Here is a 22,674-nt window from a genome sequence, read left to right on the forward strand (position 1 = left end):
GTGCTATAAAATTACAAACTGAGCATGAAGCACAGGATGTGTATTTACTTTGGCTCACTCTGTAAATGCATTGGCTACAAGTGGTATGGTTTCAAACAGAGCTTCATGAAGCAGTGTTACTGTTCAACCATTCAGAGGCAAAACCTTATGAATTTATTTTCTGGAGAAAATCATAGAATCTGTTCAAAGGAAACTGTATTGTAAGAAGATAAAAATCCTCCTCTAATCCTGTTCTGTTCTTCCTTTCTCTTTTCGATCAGATTTCTTTCCAACACATCATTTGAGGGCCAGAGTGGTTTTATATCCAAAGACACTCTCAGCCAGAATGTCATCTCTGAGGCCCATCACTACATCTGGTCCCTCCAGCTGGACCCCTTAGGCCAGCCAACCTGGACTCGTCTGGGACGCTGGCGCCGGGGGAGAGTCCTGATGGACCAGGGGGCCTGGCCAAGCCATCATGGTTCTGGGAGTGGGGGAGACTGGCGCCGACCCACACGACTCCACATGCGGGTGGTTACACTAGTGGAGCACCCGTTTGTGTTTACCCGTGAGGTGGATGGGGATGGGATGTGTCCTGCAGGCCAGCTGTGCCTTGATCCACTCACCAATGAATCCTCAGTTTTAGAGGGACTCTTCCAGAACCTTGCAGGACCTAATGGATCTGTTCCGACAGAGCTGAAGAAATGCTGCTATGGTTACTGCATTGACCTGCTAGAGAAGCTCGCTGAGGACATGGGCTTTACTTTTGACCTCTATATTGTTGGCGATGGGAAGTATGGGGGATACAAGAATGGTCGCTGGACAGGATTGGTTGGAGACCTTCTCAGTGGTGCTGCCCACATGGCTGTGACATCTTTTAGCATTAATTCAGCCCGAAGTCAAGTAATTGACTTCACATCTCCCTTCTTCTCCACCAGTCTTGGAATTCTGGTCAGTACACCAGTATTTTTTCCTTCTATTTTCACCACTTTTTTTTCATCAGTTTTTCCTTCTTCCCCTCTGTTCTGTTACACTTTGGTCCATCCTCCCCTTCTCAAAGTCATTGACCTCACCTCAACTCTCTCTGCTTGGTATGCTGGTGGCTAGTATCAGTATGGCAGAGTTTTATTACTGAAAGCTTTACCTTGTTGGATTCTAATGCATTTCCCCATATGAGGCTGGACTGGTGAGTGGACAGCTTTGTGGAGTGACCCTATTACTGCAATTATTATATCTAGTCTCACTAGCTGACAGCTGTACAGATGGGAGAAATCACTCTTTACTCTTCCTTTTTTCTGCTATACTGAGAGATATTTCAGGTTTGTTTGGGTTTTTTTGTTTTGTTTAGTTTTGTTTTTGTTTTTTTTCTCACTGGTTGTTCTTTTCAATTATTTACCCCATTTTTTCCTCTTCTATCTTCGTCTATCTTTCACTGAGCAACACATTTTTTCTCCAAATGCACTAACAGGGTTCCAACTGATCCTTTAAGCATTTTAAAAGTGTACTAACCTGAAAAAAGGCCATCATTGCTAACAATATGTCTTGAATCAATCACCCAGTCTGAGAAATAGTAAGAAGTACTATAAAATAATTCAACAAATTACATTAATGCAACACAGGAAGAAACAGCTGATAATATCATAACAGTAAAAATTTGACACTGCAATAAAATGGGGTGAATTGTTTCAAACTCCAATTTATCAATGTTTTTTTTCTCCTCAGTTTTGCTTATAGGGGCTATATCTAGTAATTCTATTCTAAATTACCTAAAATTGACATTAGTGTTTAGAATAAAGAAATCTGAAGGTATGCCTGGGGCCTTTGACCAAAGCATCAGGAAGTAACTAGATGGGATGAGAACTGCCTAGAAACAACATCTACAGGGTGTTAAAAAAAAACAAAAAAAAAAAAAAAAACTATACATTTTAAAAAATTACCCCCAGTTCAGCATTTCATAATTGTCCAAATTTTCTTTTATGGATGTGGATTTAAATTGGATTGGATTTAAATCTCACCGCTACCTCACGCAAACCAGTTTTGACTTGGATTGCACAATTCGCCCCTGCTCACTCATGCATGAAAACCTGGGTCTGTAAATTTGGACAAATATCTACCAATCCCCTACCTACCGATGTCCAGAAAATTTCAAAAATTATCAAATGCGGAACTGGGGGTAATTTTTCAAAATGTATTGTTTTGGGGTTTTTTTATATACACTCTGTAGAGTCAAAGAAAGTGGTAAAAGCTGCACTGTTGTTGTTTTCACCACTGAACACAGCGCTAAATTAAATAAATGGAGTTTGATGCTGAAATGGTAGCGTTTCTTCTACACAGGTGAGTTTGATTCAAGTTTTATATAGGTATAAAGTTATTATGTGATGTTATTATCTTTCATTCAGACTAAACTGTGACAGTTCTGATCTTGTTTTGATGATTCCAAACAGATCTTTAGTGCTGCTACATCACAAACCATACAGAAATCTGAGGTGATTTGTGGTTTTAATATGGCTGTTTTCTGTCTAAAAACAGAGCTAAGTTAACAGAGCTATACTATCAGCAAACTATCAGCTGATGCAGCACATGAAGATTATACGACAAAGTGTTATTTTGATTGACTGAATTTTAGTTTGAAGAAGAAAACTTGATGATACTGTATTACAGATGTGTGTAAACAATGTTTTATATTTTATTCAGTGAGTGATACAGTCTGTGGATACATGACATTGAGTTGTTGGTGGTTTTGGGCTTAAGTGCGTTCTGGAATATGTCTTACCCCTGGTGTTGAGACTTTGAAATGTCAGCAATACATCGAACCCATTGTGAAGTAGGTCTTAAATTCAGTTCCAGGTGGCTTTAAAACAGACTAAAATGGCAGAAAAAAAGCATACTTTTGCACTATGATAATGACTGTTTTGCCCATTATAAAGTCATTGTACTTTTGTGAGCTGGCTATTAGGGCTAGGTAAAAAAAATTGATTTGATCAATTTTAGATCGATTTCATTTAAATTTTGCATCTGGGTGGCAGAGGCTCTCGGAGGCGAGTCGCGGAAGCTGATCGTTCCAGGAATATTAACTTGGATCCACACTCAGCCATTAGTGATACTATCAGTTACTGTGGAGTTAGAGGAACAGTAAAGCGACAATCATGGATTGCTACCCCCACCCACCCACCCACCCACAGCAATGTTTCTGTCTCATTCATTATTTAAGAGCAGATTTACTGCTGAAATGTCATATCAATATTGATACCAGTACTGATGTGTTGCGTAACTGCGGTAGTCAGATAATCAGACTACAGCTCAAAATTGTACTTTAGTATCACTAAATGAATCTGAATTCATCAATTAATACTGAATCGAATCGATATCGGATCGGATCAAATCAAATCGAATCGAGATTAATCAATTCAGAGCCTGATGAATCGAAATCGAATCAATTAAGGAAATTGGCCATGATACCCAGCCCTACTGGCTATGTTATGTTTATTTTGAAATGATGTCCACATTTAACAACATTTCTAAAACAACTACATTCATGAGACAGACTTGTATTTGTAGTACATGGCTAATGGCATTTTGAAAACATTAATTTGTTCTTATCCAAACATATTCCTATTTTTATGCATGTGCTAGTGTTTTGAATTCTTGAAATTCCCATTTGTTTTTCAGTTTCTTCCAGCCCAAAAACATGCTTGTATTTGAGTACTTCATGGATTTATCTTGACTTTATTTACCTTAACCCATAAAGACCCAAACAACCACCTTTCATGGTCATCAGATACCAATGACAACCCATGTGGATGTTCAGAGGCTCTGTATTGCTCATGGAAACACCTTCATCTTCTACAACACTGGTTCACCAGTAAAACCCATGGAGTTTGATAAATGACAGAAGTTGTAGATGCTTGTTTTTATATTCAGTTTTTTCCTGTTGTAAAATATTAACCTTTGAATTTACTCTGAGTTTTCATGAACAGCTACATAATCAAGTAAACTAAATATAGGGAAAAATATGATTTACACTGAAAGATGCAAAATACAGAGTATAATGCTTTAATAAATGGTGATAAATCACTTAAGAAAGGTTAAATAGAGAGAAAAATGCATTTGGGAACTGCCACAAAAGTAGCACTAGGTCTGTATGGGTTGATCTCATACTGAAAGTCGGTGTATGATGCAACAAACAGCAACAGATTGATTACTTTGCCTTAAAAATCACATCAGGACAAACATACTGGTTACACTAATGCATCTCAACTGACTGCTTTTCCTTCCTGGAGTTTCATCTGTTTATGATCAATCTGCAGATTTTTATCTAAACCTTTCCAACCCCTTTCCAGGTTCGTACCCGTGACACTGCTGCACCCATCGGGGCCTTCATGTGGCCCCTCCACTGGTCCATGTGGCTCGGCATCTTTGTCTCCCTCCATGTCACTGCTGTTTTCCTGACGTTGTACGAGTGGCACAGTCCGTTCGGTATGACCCCCCGTGGACGAAACCGCGACCGGGTGTTTTCCTTCTCCTCAGCACTCAACGTCTGCTACGCTATTCTGTTTGGCCGAACAGTGGCCATCAAGCCCCCAAAGTGTTGGACCGGTCGTCTACTAATGAATCTATGGGCCATCTTCTGTCTCTTCTGTTTGTCCACCTACACTGCAAACCTGGCTGCTGTTATGGTGGGAGAGAAGACATATGAACAACTGTCAGGCATACATGACCCAAAGGTAAAAAAAAAACTAAAAAATAAGGAATCAATGTCCCTGTATCTCACCGGTATGTTCTATCAAGAATCAATATCAAGTTGGATTTGTGAGGTTGTCAGGTTCTGCTGCTATGTTAGAACCCTGTGGTCTTGATGCAGGGGATCATTCTCCCAATAGAAGTGGGTGGCGCTTTCACTGAATCCAATCAGTAGTTTAGTCCCAGAAGATGTTTGAAGAAATTGTTAATGAAGGTGACTATGAGGACACAATGCTTATGGCCTGTCAGCCAATGAATTAAAAAATAATAATAATATGGAGAGTGTAACATTGCATGAAATTAAAGCAAAAAACACATTCTGATCATTCAAGGTTTACTTAGATTAATGGCAAATCATGATTATACTAAAATAAATAAATGAAGGTATACTATATTCAGTTTCTTTTTTTACCTGCACAGTAATGAGTAAAAAGTCCTGCATGCAAAATCCTACAGCAAAATGTAAAATGTTAAAATATTAGAACAAAAGTACTGGTTTGGTCCCTGCTGACAGATATATAATTATATATGACATCACTGAATTATTAAAACTGGCACTGTGACATACTGTGTAACTGTCAGAGCAGCTAAAAATGGAATTAGGACTATACACTGTATAAACAAAACTACTGGGATGTATTGAATTCAGGTGCTTTATTGCTAACAGGGAGCTGAACTCCAATACAATACAACACTGACAAATGTTATAATATAATATATATGTGGCAATAAATGTCAATGTCTGGACCTTCAGCATGGTGCATGTTGGACTTCGGCAGGACTGCCCTTTGTCGCCGGTTCTGTTCATAATTTTTATGTAAAGAATTTCTAGTCGCAGCCAGGGGCCGGAGGGGGTTCGGTCTGGGGACCACGGGATGTCATCTCTTCTTTTTGCGGATGATGTTGTCCTGTTGGCCAAATCAAACCTGCACCTTCAGCGTGCACTGGAGTGGTTTGCAGCCAAGTATGAAGTGAGTGGGATGAGGATCAGCATCTCCAAATCTGAGGCCATGGTTCTCGACCGGAAAAAAAGGTGGCTTGCCCTCCTTGCCCCAAGTAGAGGAGTTCAAGTGTCTCGGGGTCTTTCACGAGTGAGGAAAGGATGGATTGACAGGCAGATCGATGCAGCGTCTGCAGTGATGCAGACGTTGTATTGATCTGTCGTGGTAAAGAAGGAGCTGAGCCGAAAGGTGAAGCCCTCGATTTCCTGTCAGTCTACATTTCTACCCTCACCTATGGTCATGAGCTTTGGGTCATGACCGAAAGGACAAGATTCGGGATACAAGCGGTCGACATGAGTTTCCTCCTTAGGGTGGCTGGGTGAACCCTTAGGGATAGGAGGAGGAGCTCAGTCACCAGGGAGGAGCTCAGAGTAGAGCCGCTGCTCCTGCACATTGAGAGGAGCCAGCTGAGGCGGCTTGTGCACCTGTTTCGGATGCCTCCTGGACGCCTCCCTGGGGAGGTGCTCTGGGCATGTCCTGCTGGGAGGAGGCCTTGGGGAAGACCTAGGACATGCTGGAGAGACTATGTCTCTTAGCTGGCCAGGGAACGCCTCTGGATCCCCCCGGAGGAGCTAGAGGAGGTGTCTGGGTAGAGGGAAGTCTGGGCATCCCTGCTTTGACTGTTGCCTCTGCAACCCGGCCCCTGATAAGCGGAAGAAAATGGATGGATGGATGGATGGATGTTCTATAAGAGCATTATGAAAATGTTCCTTTTGAGCAAACAGTTGAATTTTTATGAATATTTAAAATAAACCATACATGTAGAACACTCACCACAGACATGTTGGTAACTGTCTGGTTTCTCCAACTCTCACTTACGAGAGAAAGCCAGCCTTTATACTTAGCAGAAATACTGATTGCCATTTATTGTGACAGTTATTGACAATTGATATGAACACTTTTATGATAATTCAAATCAACAGAAAAGGGAAGTCCAGTGAGCTGCAGGTGTGATGTGTCTTAATGTCTTAGTCCATATTTTATATCTAGATTTGAATCAATCAATCAATCAATCTGAAGGCTTCTCATGTTATTAAATGAATTGGAAGGACATTATTTTTATTTATTTTTTGGACTTCTACTCAAATCTCAGATTTTTGTTGAGATATCTGATAATTTTAGGAGTGGAAAAATACTCCTTGGTGGATGCATCTGAAATGTGAGCCAGCGAAATACGGATTCTTTTAAGATGCCAGAAGCCATAAAGGTTGACAACAACAGGTTTAATCTTTAACAATGTGTTTGTTTCTGAAGGCTGTGATATTATCCTTTGTGCAAAATGCTCATCATAAAAGTAACTTGAAATTAAAGCTCACAAAAGTAGAATTAAAATAAAGCAGCATAAAATGGAAATACTCAACTAAAGTATACACACAATACTTGAGAAAAAATGTACTGTTGCTGTTACTTTCTACAAAGACAATAGTTTGTTCATGTAATGCACAGTAGTTTCTGATTGAAGGCATTTAGGTGTTTGTCTTTGAGAAGCCACGGTTACTTGGTTTCTATTAACATATGAGTCAGGGCTCCATATGAATACAGACTGTTATGAAGGTTCTTTCTGAAAGCTTTGATGCTGCATTCACATTATGAAACAGAAGAGCAAGGTTAAGTATCTATTCTGGATTGCAGAGGGCTGCTTTTGAGAGAAGTGGAGCCTGTAAAACCCTAGCAAATATTTGTTTGTGTGTGTGTGTGTGTGTGTGTGTGTGTGTGTGTGTGTGTGTGTGTGTGTGTGTGTGTGTGTGTGTGTGTGTGTGTGTAGGTATGTGTGTGTGTGTGTGTGTGTGTGTGTGTGATTATTTATTTATTTATTTAAGGAACTTTTCTGAGGCCAATTTAGGAAAAAAATATATGTTCCAGTCAAGCACATGAGAAAATGAAAGAAAAGACAAGAAAAGCAATACAGATTTTGTCTACATTTTAGAACTGAAGTACCCTGTGAAAAGTGAGAATTGGTCAATGCTTATCAGTGGTAATATTTTCAGTGTTCTAAAGGTAATAGCGTGTTTTTTTTTTGTTTGTTTTTTTCTCACCCACAGTTGCACCATCCCTCTCAGGGATTCCGATTTGCTACAGTGAGAGAAAGCAGTGCAGAGGACTATGTCAAAAAGAGTTTCCCTGAAATGCATGAGTACATGAGAAGATACAACGTCCCAGCGACACCAGATGGAATACATAATCTCAAGTAAGACAACATCATACTTAACATGAAGTGACATATATTGCGGTATCATATATGAAGCTCTCTGAACATGCTGAACCAGATTCCACAGTCCTTCTCTTTCATCTTTTCAACCTGCTATCTTTTCCTGTCATCATCTGCTGAAAATGTCTGACAACATCTCTCAATGGGACAACAAAAGCAACTTTATGTTTGAGCAAAGCATGTCCATATAGAAAGAAGTCCCATCCCTGCTGCTGTCATTTCCCTCTGCAAGGCTGCCTGTTGACATTCTGATCTTGCCCTCCTCCTTGCCCTGCCATTGCTGTCATGCTAAGCTGCTTCAATATTCAACCGGCATCCCTGCGGAGCATAGCAGAATATAGTGAGAAAAGGCAGCTGGAATGCAGGCCTGGGCCAGATAGGACACAATTTGAATGGATGAAACAAGATTTTTCACTGAGCTTATAAAATGCTGATTAGAGGGTTTAAAGAAAAATGTAGTCTCAAGAAAATTACAAGTGAGGAACAAGACAGCATACAAGGGTGACACAGTGCAACTGGAATTACTCAGGTTTACTTCCCCAGAGAAAGTGGGAATTAGTAATCACTCAAAATAATCACTTTAAACTCAATTCCGTAAACTAACACAAAAAGATTCAACTTATTACTATGATCAGACATACTGTCAGGTCCATATATAATTCTGTGCAAAAGTCTTTGGCCAACATTAGGTTTGTTGGTTTAATGATGTTGTAACGATCACACATTTGTCAGTCTCTGTATTAACCCATAAAGACCCAAACATCCACTGGCAACCAAAAGCATCTACTGAGCTACAGTGTTTAATAACTTATGAACCACTAAACCAGTGGTTCTTAACCTTGTTGGAGGTACTGAACCCCACCAATTTCATATGCGCATTCACCAAACCCTTCTTTATTAAAAAATAAAATATGATTTTTTTTCAAATTCAGGACACAGGTATATGTTTTACTGGTGCACAAAATGAACCGTGCATTAACATCACTGTGTTCAAAGAACAAAACCAATATAGTGCATGAACTCACAACAAATTACATACCTTTTCACAAAGACATGACCTTTTTTAATACTACCACACTGAAATGGTTTTAATTTTTAACCTTATGTATTCCAATAATGAACTTATTGTATTTATGCTATTTACCATTTTTAACATTTTAACACACACCCATCACCTAATTTCCATCAGGCTACAATAATAATGAATATTTATTGCAAATCAGTCTGACTTCTGCTGTTGCCTTTGAGAGACCAGTTCAGAAATGCATGGCTTCACCTTGGTTTTATTACGGCACTAGCTCGGCTTTAGCGTAATACGATTTCTCCATCCGCAACGGTGTGTCGGTCATCACATGATTGTAACTGACCAGTGCGGTGACCGAAAAATGTAAACAAACGCTACACATGGCTGCCTCCGTGGTTAACAGGAAGTAGCAAAAGTCATAACAACGATGTGGAAAATATTAAAATAATTCATCGTCAGACGAGTGGAAGAGATTATAAACACTTCTGGATGTGTTGTAGTGCTATAAGCAACAACAATACACCGTGTATATTGGATGTCAATCAGAGAAAGAGTCTCCGAAGTCGTTTGTTTACATATACGGACCTAGCCCGACACACACACCCGACTAATGAGTCGAGTGTGTGTCTTGACCTCCGCCGAACCCCTGAGACTGACTCACCGAACCCCTAGAGTTCGATCGAACCCAGGTTAAGAACCACTGCACTAAACCTATCGATACATGTAAATAATTGGTGTACAATGCAGTTTGTCATCTTTTCATGATCATCAGATATGACCCATTTGGATGTACAGAGGCTCCATAGTGAATGCGGAAACACCATCATCTTCTACGACATCGATTCACCAGTAAAACCCATGGCGTCATGGCGTTCGTTTTATATTCAGTCATTTATATCTTTGCTGAAAAAGTCACTTTTTCCTCAGTTTTCTCCATTTGTGATATAACCCTCAACTTTGATCTGAGCTTATTTGAACATCTACATGATCCGTAAATGAAATATAGGAAAATACGTGATTTACACTGAAAAACGCAAAATACAGAGGATAATATTATAATAAATGGTAGTAATTCCCTTAAAGCAGCGTATGACTTTCATCAATTTTTTTTTTTTTTTTTATATTTGTAAAACCCGAGTGATAGCCTAACTAGAAAAACTAATGGATTAGTGATAATTAGGCTATCACTTGGGTTTTTACAAATTTGAAAAAAAAAATTGGGATGAAAGTCATATGCTGCTTTAACAAACTTTAAATATAGAGAAAAAAAATATTTTGGAACTGCCACAAAAGTAGCTCTGGGTCTTTAAGATCCAATCTGATATGTGAGTATGCACAGCAGGAAAAACAAAGATTTCATTAAAAACAGCTTTTATAAACCATAGTGGTCATATTTTTTGTGACCTCCCTTTGCGCTTAATATGTCTTTAACCCTTTTGTTCAAACAATATGAGATTTATTGCATTAATTTTCTGATGTTTTATACCAGGTTTCTTTCAACACATCAGATGTTTCTAATTGTTTGTACTGCTGTCTTGTCATGCGGTCAGACTTTAACCTTTAGAACCCATTTAGTTCAGTTTTTTTGTGTCTTGTCAGGCTGTGCACATAATTCTTGTATTTTCTTACCGTATCTGAAGAAAAGAGAATAAAAAATCAATATGTATACTCATTTCAACCCTGCAAAAACAACAAACTTAGAGGTGGCATAAGACTTTTGCATAGTAGTAGCAGTAGAACTGCTTTATGATTAGGGATGGGAATCGAGAACTGGTTCTTTTTGAGAACTGGATCCCAGTAGCTCAATTCCTTGGAATCGTTTGCCTGCCTGCTTAACGATTCTGCTTATCGATTCCACCTTCATTGCGCATGCGTGATGACGTCACGCGTACGCTGCATTGTTTTGGTCAGAACGTAGCCAACAAAGTGTTGAGGCAGAAACGGTCTAAAAAGATGACACCAGGTCCACTGGAACACTTGGAAAGTTTCCATTTCCTCAAAAGGGTGAAATCCCTCCAGTATGCTCAAACATTTGTCCACATTTGTCAAACATTTGTGATTCATTTACAGGAATGTCACGTATTTGATTCGCTACTTAGCGACACTTGTGAATCTAGCGGCGGAGTGAACACCAGGCCGTCATCCGGACCCAGTTCTGGTTCCCAGTGCGGGCAACAAACGTTGTACCCCCCTCAAATACAAGTTTCCAAAGGTAGGGGAAAGGAAATGAGGTGCACAACAACGACGAGCCGAGCCGAGCGGAACCATTTTCACGTAGTGGACATGCGGCAATAGAGGAATTAGTAAAGCGTCTTTAGTTTCAGTTTCACTGCACATACCCCCCCACCCCCACCCTGCCCCAACCAGGCCTGGCGTCATCTGTTTCTATTATTTGTACATACTGTATATGGTATATTTTCTGTGCAGAAATGGAAATATAAAAGACAGTTAATGCAAACACACCCGTTTGTACTCTTTTATTCCCTCACCCAATGAGAATCGATAAGAGAATTGATAAGGAATCGGATCGATAAGCAAAATCGATAATGGAATCGGAATCGTTAAATTCTTACCGATTCCCATCCCTGTTTATGATGTTTCTAATTATTTGTGCTTCTTCTTGTCATGGGGTCAGAGGTCACACTAAATAGGGATTTTAACTTTTAGAACACGTTTAGGTCAGTTTTTTGTGTGCCTTTTTAGACTGTGCACATATGTCTTGTATTTTCTTGATGCATGCAAAGAAAAGAAATGTTTCCGCTTATTTAAACCTTTCAAAAAACAACAAAGCTAAAGGTGGCCTAAGACTTTTGCACAATATTGTGTATTTGGAGAGTGACACACATTTTGTAATTTTACTTCAGTACACCACCGCAGTGGATCGGACATTAAGCAATCAACACGCAGTTGAAGTTTTAACTTTCGGCTTTAATTTGACAATAATATTGTATTAACCAAATCCCTTCAAGAGGCTTAAAACTAATTGGACAGTTGATTGATACGCAGCTTAATGGTCTGGTGGCCTGGTGTAAGTAGATAAAGGTCTGAATCTACATTTGGTAGCTATTCAGTGGAATTCTTAATATGAGGTCTAAAGAGGAGTCAATGCAAGTGAAGGAGGACATCATTTGGCTGAAAAGGGAAACAAAGTGAAAACCAAATCAGAAATTTGGTACATTCCTTTGTTCACTGCAAAAGACTTTAATCCAAGTATAAAAAAAATAATCCTCATATTTATGGCAATCTCAGTTTGTCTAATTATTTTTGAGCCTCTGAAAATGGAGGGACCTTGTTTAAATTGGTTTGAATCCCTAAATGGTTAATGCAACATTTTTGTTAATTCCCTTAATTTAAAGCTGAAACTCCACAATTCACTCACATCTCCATTGTTTCATTTCAGATTCACTGTGGAGGCATCCAGAGGCACAGTTACAACATTTGTGCCTCTGTTTATGCATGATTTGTCACTAAATAATCTGCTATTAGGCAAGAGGTGAAGGGTGCAAAACCCCAGCCTTTGTGACTAGAAACTGCAGTTTGCATCCCATTTGAAAGGTTTTTAGATTAAGGCAATAAAAGCACTTTGAGTTGGATTAGGAGAAGATTGTGGTTTGGTTTAAATATTAATAAATATATGGGGCACCCTGGTGGCTCACCTGGTGGAGCTCATGCCATAGGCTTGTTTTGAGTAAGGGGGCAGAGCCTTTTCTGCATGTCGTCCCACACTCTGTCCCCACAGGAAATGAAGCTGAAAACACTATGTTTTAGTCACATTTTAGCAGATTTTCACTATACTAATCTGCCTTCTTTCCTTAAACTGGTATCTTTGCAGTCCAACCATAAATTTAAAATATAAAATCAGTAAATAGTTACTGTGACTTAAAATGTTAATATACTTATAGAGATGGAGCACATTTTTTTGGTTCAGTGGTTCAATGTTGAGGCTATACTACAGCTTGTGAAGCAACGAAAACACATAAAGAAATGAAAAGTCAACATTTGTCATAAATGATGTTTGTAAAGCCATTATGGGTTTTATATTTTGTGCAGATGTGATGCAAAACAGACATCAAATCATTTCTTTACAAATTTAATAAAAAAAATAAGATGGTTTTAAGTCAATGACAACAAAACACAATTTCTTAGTAACAAGAAATGTATTAATTAAGTACATCCAGAGTAGAAAAACAATTTAGAAACAAATAAAAATCCAAGAACACAGTATCAAAGGATCAAACTGAACGGCTGCGATTTTAATTTGTACTCAAAATCCCAGGCAGTCTAATAATTATTTTAAAGCAGTACATTTCTGCAGAAATGGTACTATTTTATTCTGTTGAAACTGTCCTTTCAGCTCTGTATACTATACGAAATTAGTGCTTTTTGAGCAGAGCATTTTTTAACACAGTGTCTCAGTTTAATAAAGAAGTTTCACCACAGCAGTAGAACCTAGATGCTACTACTAAATGCAGCTCATCTTCTAAATAATTACAGCACTTCAAGAAAGAGCGCAGACAGGCCATCAGACAAGTCTAGTACTTGTTTTTCTTGCTTATTAAAGTGACACCACACTCTTAGAAGGAGCGTGTAGGCAGTTTACACAAATTATGTGTAGCATTCTAGTTTACATGTTCTGTCAGTGTAAAATAAAATTGTATGGGAAGGGTTTAGGAATGTTTTAACCCTTAAAGACATCGAAGTATTTTTGTGGTGTCTTCAAAATGAATGTTTCTCACATTTAACTTAGCAATTTACTGCCATTTATCATATGTGAAATGAAAAAATGACACTGAAGATATTACAATCAAGGCTGTCAAAATTATACTAGTTCAGGTTCCACATACAGAACAATTCAATCTTAAGTGGGTCAGACCAGTAAAATGATAACCTAACCTATAAATACTGACAACTTAAAAATTTTCTCTTTGCTTTAGTGTAAAAATGTCAAATTACATAAAAGTGTTTACATTTACAAACTGTACTTTCACAAAAAATGTGAACCTGAACTGTGTACAACCTGATATTTTGTGTATTTGTAGATCCGTTGTGATCTGTAAGTCATAATGCACATGTGTAAAAGATAAACTGAGACATAATATTGTTAAAATTGTACTTATTTTTCTTAAATTTCAGGTTGTTCATGTTAATCAAATTTTTTAAGGGATAGTTTTGGAGATGTAAACATTTTCGTAATGTAATTTTGAATTTGCATCATTTATAGATTATTATGGCATTATTTTACTGGTCTCGCCCACTTGGGATCATATTGGGATGAACATTGCCCCTAACTAAAAATGAGTTTGAACGAAACATGAAAAGAAGTGTCTCCTTCCACTGTCATTTGTCAAACTACTACTGGTGAATCAATGTTTCAGAAGATGATGGTGTCCATGTTCCACACAGAGTCTCTGAACACATCTGATGCCACTAACAAGCTGAGAAACTGCATTTTACCTGAATTATTTGCATGTATTGATGGGATCAGTCGAGCAAAAGTTAATAAACATTTTAGATCAGTAGCCAGTGTCTAGGTCTTTGAGGCTTAGCACACTGTGAGTCTCCAAAGACAACACATAGGGCCGGATCTACTAAGATCCCAATTTGCTTGTAGTAATTTGCTTGCGCAATCTAGAATTTTGCGTGTGGGGTGTGACCACGGTTTGCGGGTGATTTACCAAGATTGCTTGCGCAAATTACAACAGGTGCAAAGTCTTGCAGACCGCCCTATTTAAATGAGGGTTTTGCGTGCGCTACTGGAGACAATCCACTGGAAAAACTGCAGTGGGATAAAGCAGCACTAATGGGAACGGTGCACTGGATGATCCAGAGGAACGGAAATGTAACCTTGGAGGAGTTTTGTCATAGAAGGTATTGCATGACTCAGTCATTCATTCATTTATTTTTCATTTTAAAAGTGTGTGTGTGTGTGTGCGTGCCGGCGCGCGGGGTGGGTGGGGGGTTGTATTTGGATAGAAGGACTGTCAGGCGCACATAATTTTGTCACACTGTTGCCCAGGGGTCTCAAACTGGCGGCCGCAGTATGTGAATTTGTGGCCCCCCACTTGATACCAAAGGTTAATGTTAGTGCAGCCCACAAGTTTTTTCTCACAGGATCTATTTTTTGTGGGGGAATTTATTTTAAAAAGTAATTATTTATAGCTACTTGTTGCGTTCCCTTTCATTAATGTTGATGTTCGGAATTCCGACGCCCGTGAACGCACCTCGCATATGCGCGATTAGTGAAGGAGGACGCGACAAGTAAGTGACATACAAATGTATCCTGTCCCAGTCATGGCTTTTTCAAAACCTACCATGGAGAGACAGATTAGCGACAAGCACAGACAATTCCAGGAGAAGTGGGAGATGGACTATTTATTTGTTGAGCACAGGAGGACCCCGACGGGTCTGATATACACAGAAAACGTTGCAGTGCACAAAGAATACGTCAAACGTCATTATTGAACTGGACATGATGAGCATCTGCAAGACATACTGAGGGTCTCAACTGCTTCCTCCCTGAAGCCAAATGTGGCTCATGTCTGCAGGAGGACGCGCTGCCAGACGTCTGGGAGCAACAAGTAGTCAATAGAAGCCTGTTCTGAAGAAACGTTCATGTTTGAAGAAATGTTCATGTTCAGAAGAAGCGTTTGTGTTCAGAGGAAGTGTTCTTGTTGTGGAGTACTTGATGCGGCCCAGCCTCACCTAGACTCTACCTCCAGCAGCCCCCAGGTAAATTGAATTTGAGACCCCTGCTGTAGCTATACGTCGGCGCGTATTTTTATTCACAATCATCAGGAGTGGAAAAGCGTCCTGTAAAGTGTGTGTGTGTGGGGGGGGGGGGGGGGGGCGGCATATGTCTCAGTTATTTTTTTCTTCCATCACTCCAAAAATGTTCACATGAGGGTGAAAAATATGTTCTCTGCATCTGGTTTCATCATTTCTGTGTCTCCTAACCGCAGCCATGTGTGCGCACTTATGCATCCAAACCGTTTGCACCTCCTTTTGAGACGTGGTAAATATAGACGCAGTTTCTATGAGCAAAATTGCTTTCGGGTTTGATAAATCACTTTGCCAGTGCTAAATTAATATATTTACATTTTCTCCTCCCACAACACGCACAACTGCGTGTAAACGCCCCATATTGCATATTCATTGAGGCAAACGTACTAACTGGATGCAGATGCGCTATTTTGCACCTTTGAAAGACGCAACCCTTATTGCGCACTGTTAGTAAATCAGTTTGTACATTTTTTTTGCGCGTGCAATGAGTTTGCACACGTTTTAATACGCGCAAACCTTTGATAGATCCGGCCCATAATGTGTAGATTGCATATGTTCACACTTTTTTGTTCTCTTTGAATTCAAATTAACTCAGGGAATGTGTTGAAATAAACACAACATCCCAAATCTCTCCTACTGATGTGTAAAAGTTTAAACATGGTTGTATTGATTTTTAACACATTCTTAGAGTGTAGCTGTAAAATTCACCTTTTATTATTATTTTATTATTAAATGCGTATGAGTTTTATGTAACCAAAGAACAAGAGCAAACCTATTTATGACAAGTGTTTTTAGCTTCTGTTGTATTCATATTCTTGACATCACATATTCAACTTCATTAAATCTGTGCATCTCACTTCAGCTTGTACTGAATAAACCCTCAGCACAGGGAGTTTACACTGCACTGTTGTTAATTCAGCAGGATGCAAAGACCCAACTCAAAGGCAAGCATATTGAACAAAAGATGATTCAGAGAAAGAAGCATCATGTTTTAATCATTTTGGTTGGCCAGTTTTTTAGTGTTGAGGTAATACTTTCATCAGAAGACACACAACATAAATATCACATCATGGAAAGGAAAACCAAGAACATAAGCTGTGTACTTTACTCAGACCTATGATAATGAACAGAGCCTGTAGGTTGAAGATAGTTTGACATCTGAAGCCGTGTCCTAGATAAAAAATAAATAAATAAATAAATAAATAAAAATACAGAATATACCTTGAAAAGAGCTTTGTTGCATTTGTATCCCAGTCGGCTTTGGCTGTCAGTAACATTTTAGAGTTGATCTGTAAAAGCCTCACTCACACTGCTGTGGCTTAATATCACACCTCTGTATTACAGACTTCGAGTGAGAAATACAAGTAAATTGGCCGCAAGTGGCAGACAGGCAGTAATTTTACTGGCATGTAGCCCAAAAGAGTATTGGGGAAACCACAGACAAGGAACGGCCTTTGGAATATGCGGTTCACACAAGACGAAAAGGCTCATTTTAATCATTTACATCCCATTTTCAGCCAATGTGGTAAACTGTCCTCTGAAAAGCTCCATAAAATATGTACCACTGGAAAGCACTACAATTTATTCCCACTTGGTTTTTATTTCCTTTGATAAATAGCAAAAAAAAAATAGTCCAATTCTTTGCACTTTTCATTGCTACATCGTTTTATTTTAACAACATTTTTTTTAACCAGTGTATATGTTGCTCCTCTGTGGTTCAGAGGGCATACAGGTTGAAGAAATCTGTGAATGAATAGCAAGGACACGCATGTGTTAAACTCCGTTTAATCCACACAAAGGGATGTTTTCTTCCTCTGTACATTTTTACAAATAATATTCTCAATAATTCAGATATTCCACGAATACCGAATGGCCTTAAAGGGTCCAAAAAAAAAAAAAAGTCCAACTGGCCAATAAGAGTGGTAATAGAGTAGCTTTGTAAGCCACTCTATTACCAATTTATAATTGCAACACAACTTCATAGATTCCACAAAATACACACAATATACAATAAAATGTACCTTGTTTTTAAACCAAATGATTTTTTCCATATTTATGGTTTTAACCCTTTTTAATAATTCTCTTTGTCATGAAATTAATTACTCTTTTAAATCTCTTTTTCACCGTATGACTCTTAACATGTACAGATATTTCTACTCTTATTTAGTTATTTATTTAACAATAACCCCATGAAATATAATATAACTATGCTTAAACTATTATGCTTTAAGCTACTTGCTGTGGTAGCCTTCATACATCAAATGGCTGCCAAGTACTAAATACATTTTACAATAGTCTTACTGATACTTGGTAATAAACCATTTTTGTTACACACGAACTCAGCAAGTTACCTGTTGTATAAAACATATTTCAGAATGGTCTCTAAGTTTTCATTTCATGTGGTTCCTTTCACCAAAAACCGGTTTACTCTGGCTCATGCCACGCTGTTGCTCTCTTACACTGGCCCAGTAGCTAGCAGGTTAGCTTTCAACATGCTCACATTTTACTTGGGTACTTTAAACAAACATCATTTCTCTGCGTCTTAACGTGACATATTATCATTTCACACACTTTCAGACACAGATAAAATACACTTCACTGATGAATTTTTTTAGTGGTTACGAACCTGTGAATGAATAGCAAGGGTACGCATGTGTTAAACTCCGTTTAATCCACACAAAAGGATGTTTTCTTCCTCTGTGGTGCCTCAGCTACTCTCCATCAGTGCGCAGCATGTGCCATCTACTGGACAACGTAAGGACTGCATTCCACTCAAAAGAGTTTGCATTAGGGCCACATGAATTATTATGTGAAAATTAAATAATTCAACAAGAAAATAAAAATTTTTAGGGGTGCCTTTTTTTTCTCAGTCTTACATTTTCAAGACTCTACACTCTCCCCCACTTAAAATAAATGTCTCCCGACATTTCACATTTTAGGGTGACTTAGTTCACGAGAGTGCACCAGTTATAAGCATAAGGTTGGGGTTGGATGGGGTATGGATATGGCGCAAAGTTCTGAGCTGCTGGCACAAGTGCGGGGAGTAAGAGAGGTCTTACATCTGCAGTCCAAGGCTGGTACGATGGCTGTCCCAGAGCATCATAAGTCTCTCTACTGGTCTTCCTCTCCACTGTGACCTTCTCAGTTCTTCCTGTTCTCCATTATCTCCATCCATCTCTCCCTTGCATCCATCCCTTGCCCTTGATGTTCTTCCAGCAGCAAGGCTGGTCCATCCATTTGCTCCTCAGCATCCTGCTGAATGGTGACTAGTTCCTGTCTTACTGGCGGGCAGAATTCTCTAGCTGTCGCACAAAGTTTTTGCTGATTTTGAGGATTTTGCTTTGGCAGGACAGGTGCTGGTGGCTGAGTGTTATGGTTTGGAAGGTTTGAGGCATTTTGCTGAGGATGTACGAGTCTGTAGCATGGAATTTGGCCACGGAGGTTGTAGTGATATGTATATTCATCTTCCTCCTCCAAGCTGTCATTGTCTGTTTTGTCAGGGTTTGTTTCCATTCTTTTCTTTCCTTTCTGTGTTGTCTTTTCTTTTGCAGACAGTTCTTCTTCTAAAGGTAAGTCAATCACTGGAAACAACAGGTTTCTATGTAACACTCACATCACTTTACTGCCTCTCTCTGCTTGTAGTCTATAAACTGGTCCATCACCTACTTTCTCAACTACGCGATGTACTTCTGATTCCCAGTATGCACGATATTTCCCTGGACTGCCTCTTTCAGAGAGGTTCCTAACCAGAACCCTATCGCCTGGTTGGAGTGTGACACCTTTAATGCGTTTGTCATACTGCTTTTTACCTTTGCCTGAAGAATTTTGACTATTGTCTGCAGCAATTTTGTAAGCTACACGTATCCTATCAACCCACTTTTTAGCGTAGGTTTGATGGTTGTGTGTGTCAGTGTCATTTGTTTGACTGAAGAGTAGGTCTACTGGCAACCTTGGGGCTCTGCCATACAAGAGGAAAAATGGAGAATAGCCTGTTGACTTGTGCCTTGTACAATTGTAAGCATGTACAATTTGAGGTAGGTGATCCTTCCATTCACTTTTTTTTTCCTCCTGTAGGGTACGAAGGATTTGGAGTAACGTACGATTTAAGCGCTCCACTGGGTTGCACTGTGGATGGTATGGAGTGGTTCATGAGTGAGCTATTCCAGATAGTTGTTGTAATCTTTGGAAGAGACTGTTTTCAAATTCACGTTCCTGATCGGGATGCAACTTCTCAGGGTACCCAAAACGAGGAATAAAATCTTGAAAGATGTTTTCTGCAGCTGTTTTGCCTGACTTATTCCTTGTTGGGTATGCTTGTGTGAAACGAGTGAAATGGTCAATAAGTACGAGGATGTACTCGTACCCTCCTTTACTTGGCTCAAGGTGTAAGTAGTCAATGGAGAGTAACTCAAAGGGAGCACTGGTTGTGATAGATCCCATTGGAGCTCTCTGGGGAATGTTTGGGCGTTTTTGTTCGATGCACAGACATTTTTTTGTGACATAATCTTCAATGTCTTGTTGCATATATGGCCAATAGAAACACTCACGGGCCACATGTATCACCTTATCACAACCTATGTGACCCATGTCATTGTGTAAACTCTTTAACACCATTGGTCTTAACTGTTGAGGAAGAACAAGTTGTTTGTTGTGTTCTGTTTTTCTGTACAGTAGTCCATCGTCAACTTCCAACTTATTCCACTCAAACAGTAGTCTCCGTGTCTGTTTACTCATCATCCGTTTATCTTTATTGTTTGGTGTCCATCCTTTGAGTTTGAGTGACATCACTTCTCTAATTGACTCATCATCCCGTTGAGTGGCTTTGATGTCTTTAGGTGTGATGCTCAAAACACTGTCAGTTGGCACATTGTTGTCATTAGAACTCAGTTGTAACACAGCTATCCAAGGCACATCATTGTTTGGGCTGTCTACTGCGGGTACTGGGTACTGCCTACCCTTCCCATACACACACACTACTTCTGGCAAAACTGTCTCTGTGAACTCATTAATTTGCTCCTGAAGATCTAATGGGTGTCTGGACAACGTATCTGCATCTGCATTCCTTTTCCCCAGCCTATATTTAATATCAAAGTGGAAGTCAGCCAACTCCCCCACCCACCTATGACCCACTGCATTCAACCTGGCTGAACTAAGAACGTAGGTTAAGGGATTGTTATCTGTATAGACGGTAAAAGTCAGTGCGTAGTATAGATAGTCGCGGAACTTGTTGCAGATGGCCCACTTGAGAGCTAGAAACTCAAGTTTACCAGAATGTAAGTGATAATTTTTCTCGGCAGGTGTGAGAGTTCTGGAACCATAGCCGATCACTTTTGTTTTCTTGTTTTGATACAAGACAGCTCCTAAGCCTTTGTTTGATGCATCTGTATGCAATACAAAGGGTAGGTCGAAATTGGGATAGGCTAGAATGGGAGGATTAGTCAGAATGTCCACAAACATCTTGATACGACATCCTTATGTTCGCTGGTCCAAATTATTGGTGTGCGAGAAGGAAGCTGGTTGTTGTCTCCTTTCTTCGTTTGTCCTTTACCCCTTTTTGGTACTGGTTTGTTGTCACTGTTTGCTCCATTAGTGCTCTGAAGGCGTTCGAACAAAGGTCTCGTCAGACGTGAAAAGTCTTGAATAAATGATCGGTAATAACTGAGAAAACCATTCTGAGCTCTCCGACTGTGCGAGGTTTCTTGTCTTTCAGAGCAATAACAACATCCAAGTCTTTTGGGTCAACCTGGACTCCTTCTCCTGACACTAGTCTACCAGGTGACATATTTGCTTTTTGAACAGTTCGCATTTGGTTGGGCAAAGTTTAATACCATGTTGTCGAACTTTACACAAAACTTGTCTGAGGTGTTCTACATGCTCATCAAAGGTTTTCGAATAACATTGTACATCATCCAAGTAAGGCACGCGACACTCATCTCTGATCCCTTCTAATACTCCTTCCATGCACCTTTGGAATGCAGCCAGTGCATTTGTAAGACCGAATAGGACTTGCACCCACTCATACAAACCCCAAGGTGTAATAAAAGCAGTTAAGTGCCTTGACTCCTCACTAACAAAACCCTGATGGTAAGCACTTCCCTGGTCCAATATGGAGAACCAGGAATTACCCCCAAGACTGTCTAGTAGATCTTGTATCTGTGGTAACGGATGCCTGTCAGGTATGGTCTTCCGGTTCAGCTCACGAAAATCAACACATAAACGTAAAGTGTTGTCCTTTTTATGCACACACACTACTGGCGATGAGTTACTTGACACTGATTTTCTGATCCAGCCCCTGTTTAAAAGGTTTTGAAACATACTCCTTCACCTCTGTATACAGTGGTCTTGGAATGGAGTTGTAACTTTTCTGCACAGGTGTGTTGTCAGTGGTGTTGATTTTTAGCTGAAACCCAGGAATACATCCAATGTCCCCTTCCTCATGAGCAAACACGTCAGACTGTTCATAGAGCATCTGCTGAACCACCTCTCGATCACTCTGTGAGAGATGGTCTAAATTGACATTTGGGTGCCATCTCAGATGTGAGGGAGCTGTGCTTAATGTCTCTTTACCCTCACCTTGACTGTCACATGTCACTTGAGCAGAGCAACAAAATGGCTTGTTTGTATGTTTGCTTGCATTTTCAGGACTGGAACAAACATTTACTGGCTTGTATTCAGTGATCTCTGTAATAAATCCTAAAACAGTCTTTGGATTCAGAAAAATGTTGTGCTTTGTTGAGTTCTGGATTGGGATTTTGACAGTTTTTGAAGCACCAGCAGGTACATCAATAAGGGCTGGGAATAACTCGAATCCATCCGGTAAGTTACATTTCACAGATGGTTCAAACAACATGTCACCTCCTCCAGGCTCTGATATGACATCTTACCATACAGATTTGGTTACTATGAATAGTGAGTCCTTTTTTTCCAACTCTCACCACTGG

The 22,674-nt window shown here is 39.4% G+C and overlaps 1 protein-coding gene across 1 annotated transcript in view; it reads left to right on the forward strand.

Moving 5' to 3' along the window:
• The window catches only part of grin3a (glutamate receptor, ionotropic, N-methyl-D-aspartate 3A), a 150,620-nt gene that overhangs the window by 80,113 nt on the left and 47,833 nt on the right, over positions 1-22,674 (forward strand). Inside the window, exons 3-5 of the mRNA XM_030148898.1 lie at positions 261-930; positions 4,320-4,703; positions 7,763-7,908. Of these exons, the coding sequence (XP_030004758.1) occupies positions 261-930; positions 4,320-4,703; positions 7,763-7,908 (1,200 nt within the window). The remainder of the gene's footprint in view (positions 1-260; positions 931-4,319; positions 4,704-7,762; positions 7,909-22,674) is intronic.

Source organism: Sphaeramia orbicularis, chromosome 12 (genome assembly GCF_902148855.1).
Source record: "Sphaeramia orbicularis chromosome 12, fSphaOr1.1, whole genome shotgun sequence".
In the NCBI taxonomy this organism is placed as follows: domain Eukaryota; kingdom Metazoa; phylum Chordata; class Actinopteri; order Kurtiformes; family Apogonidae; genus Sphaeramia; species Sphaeramia orbicularis.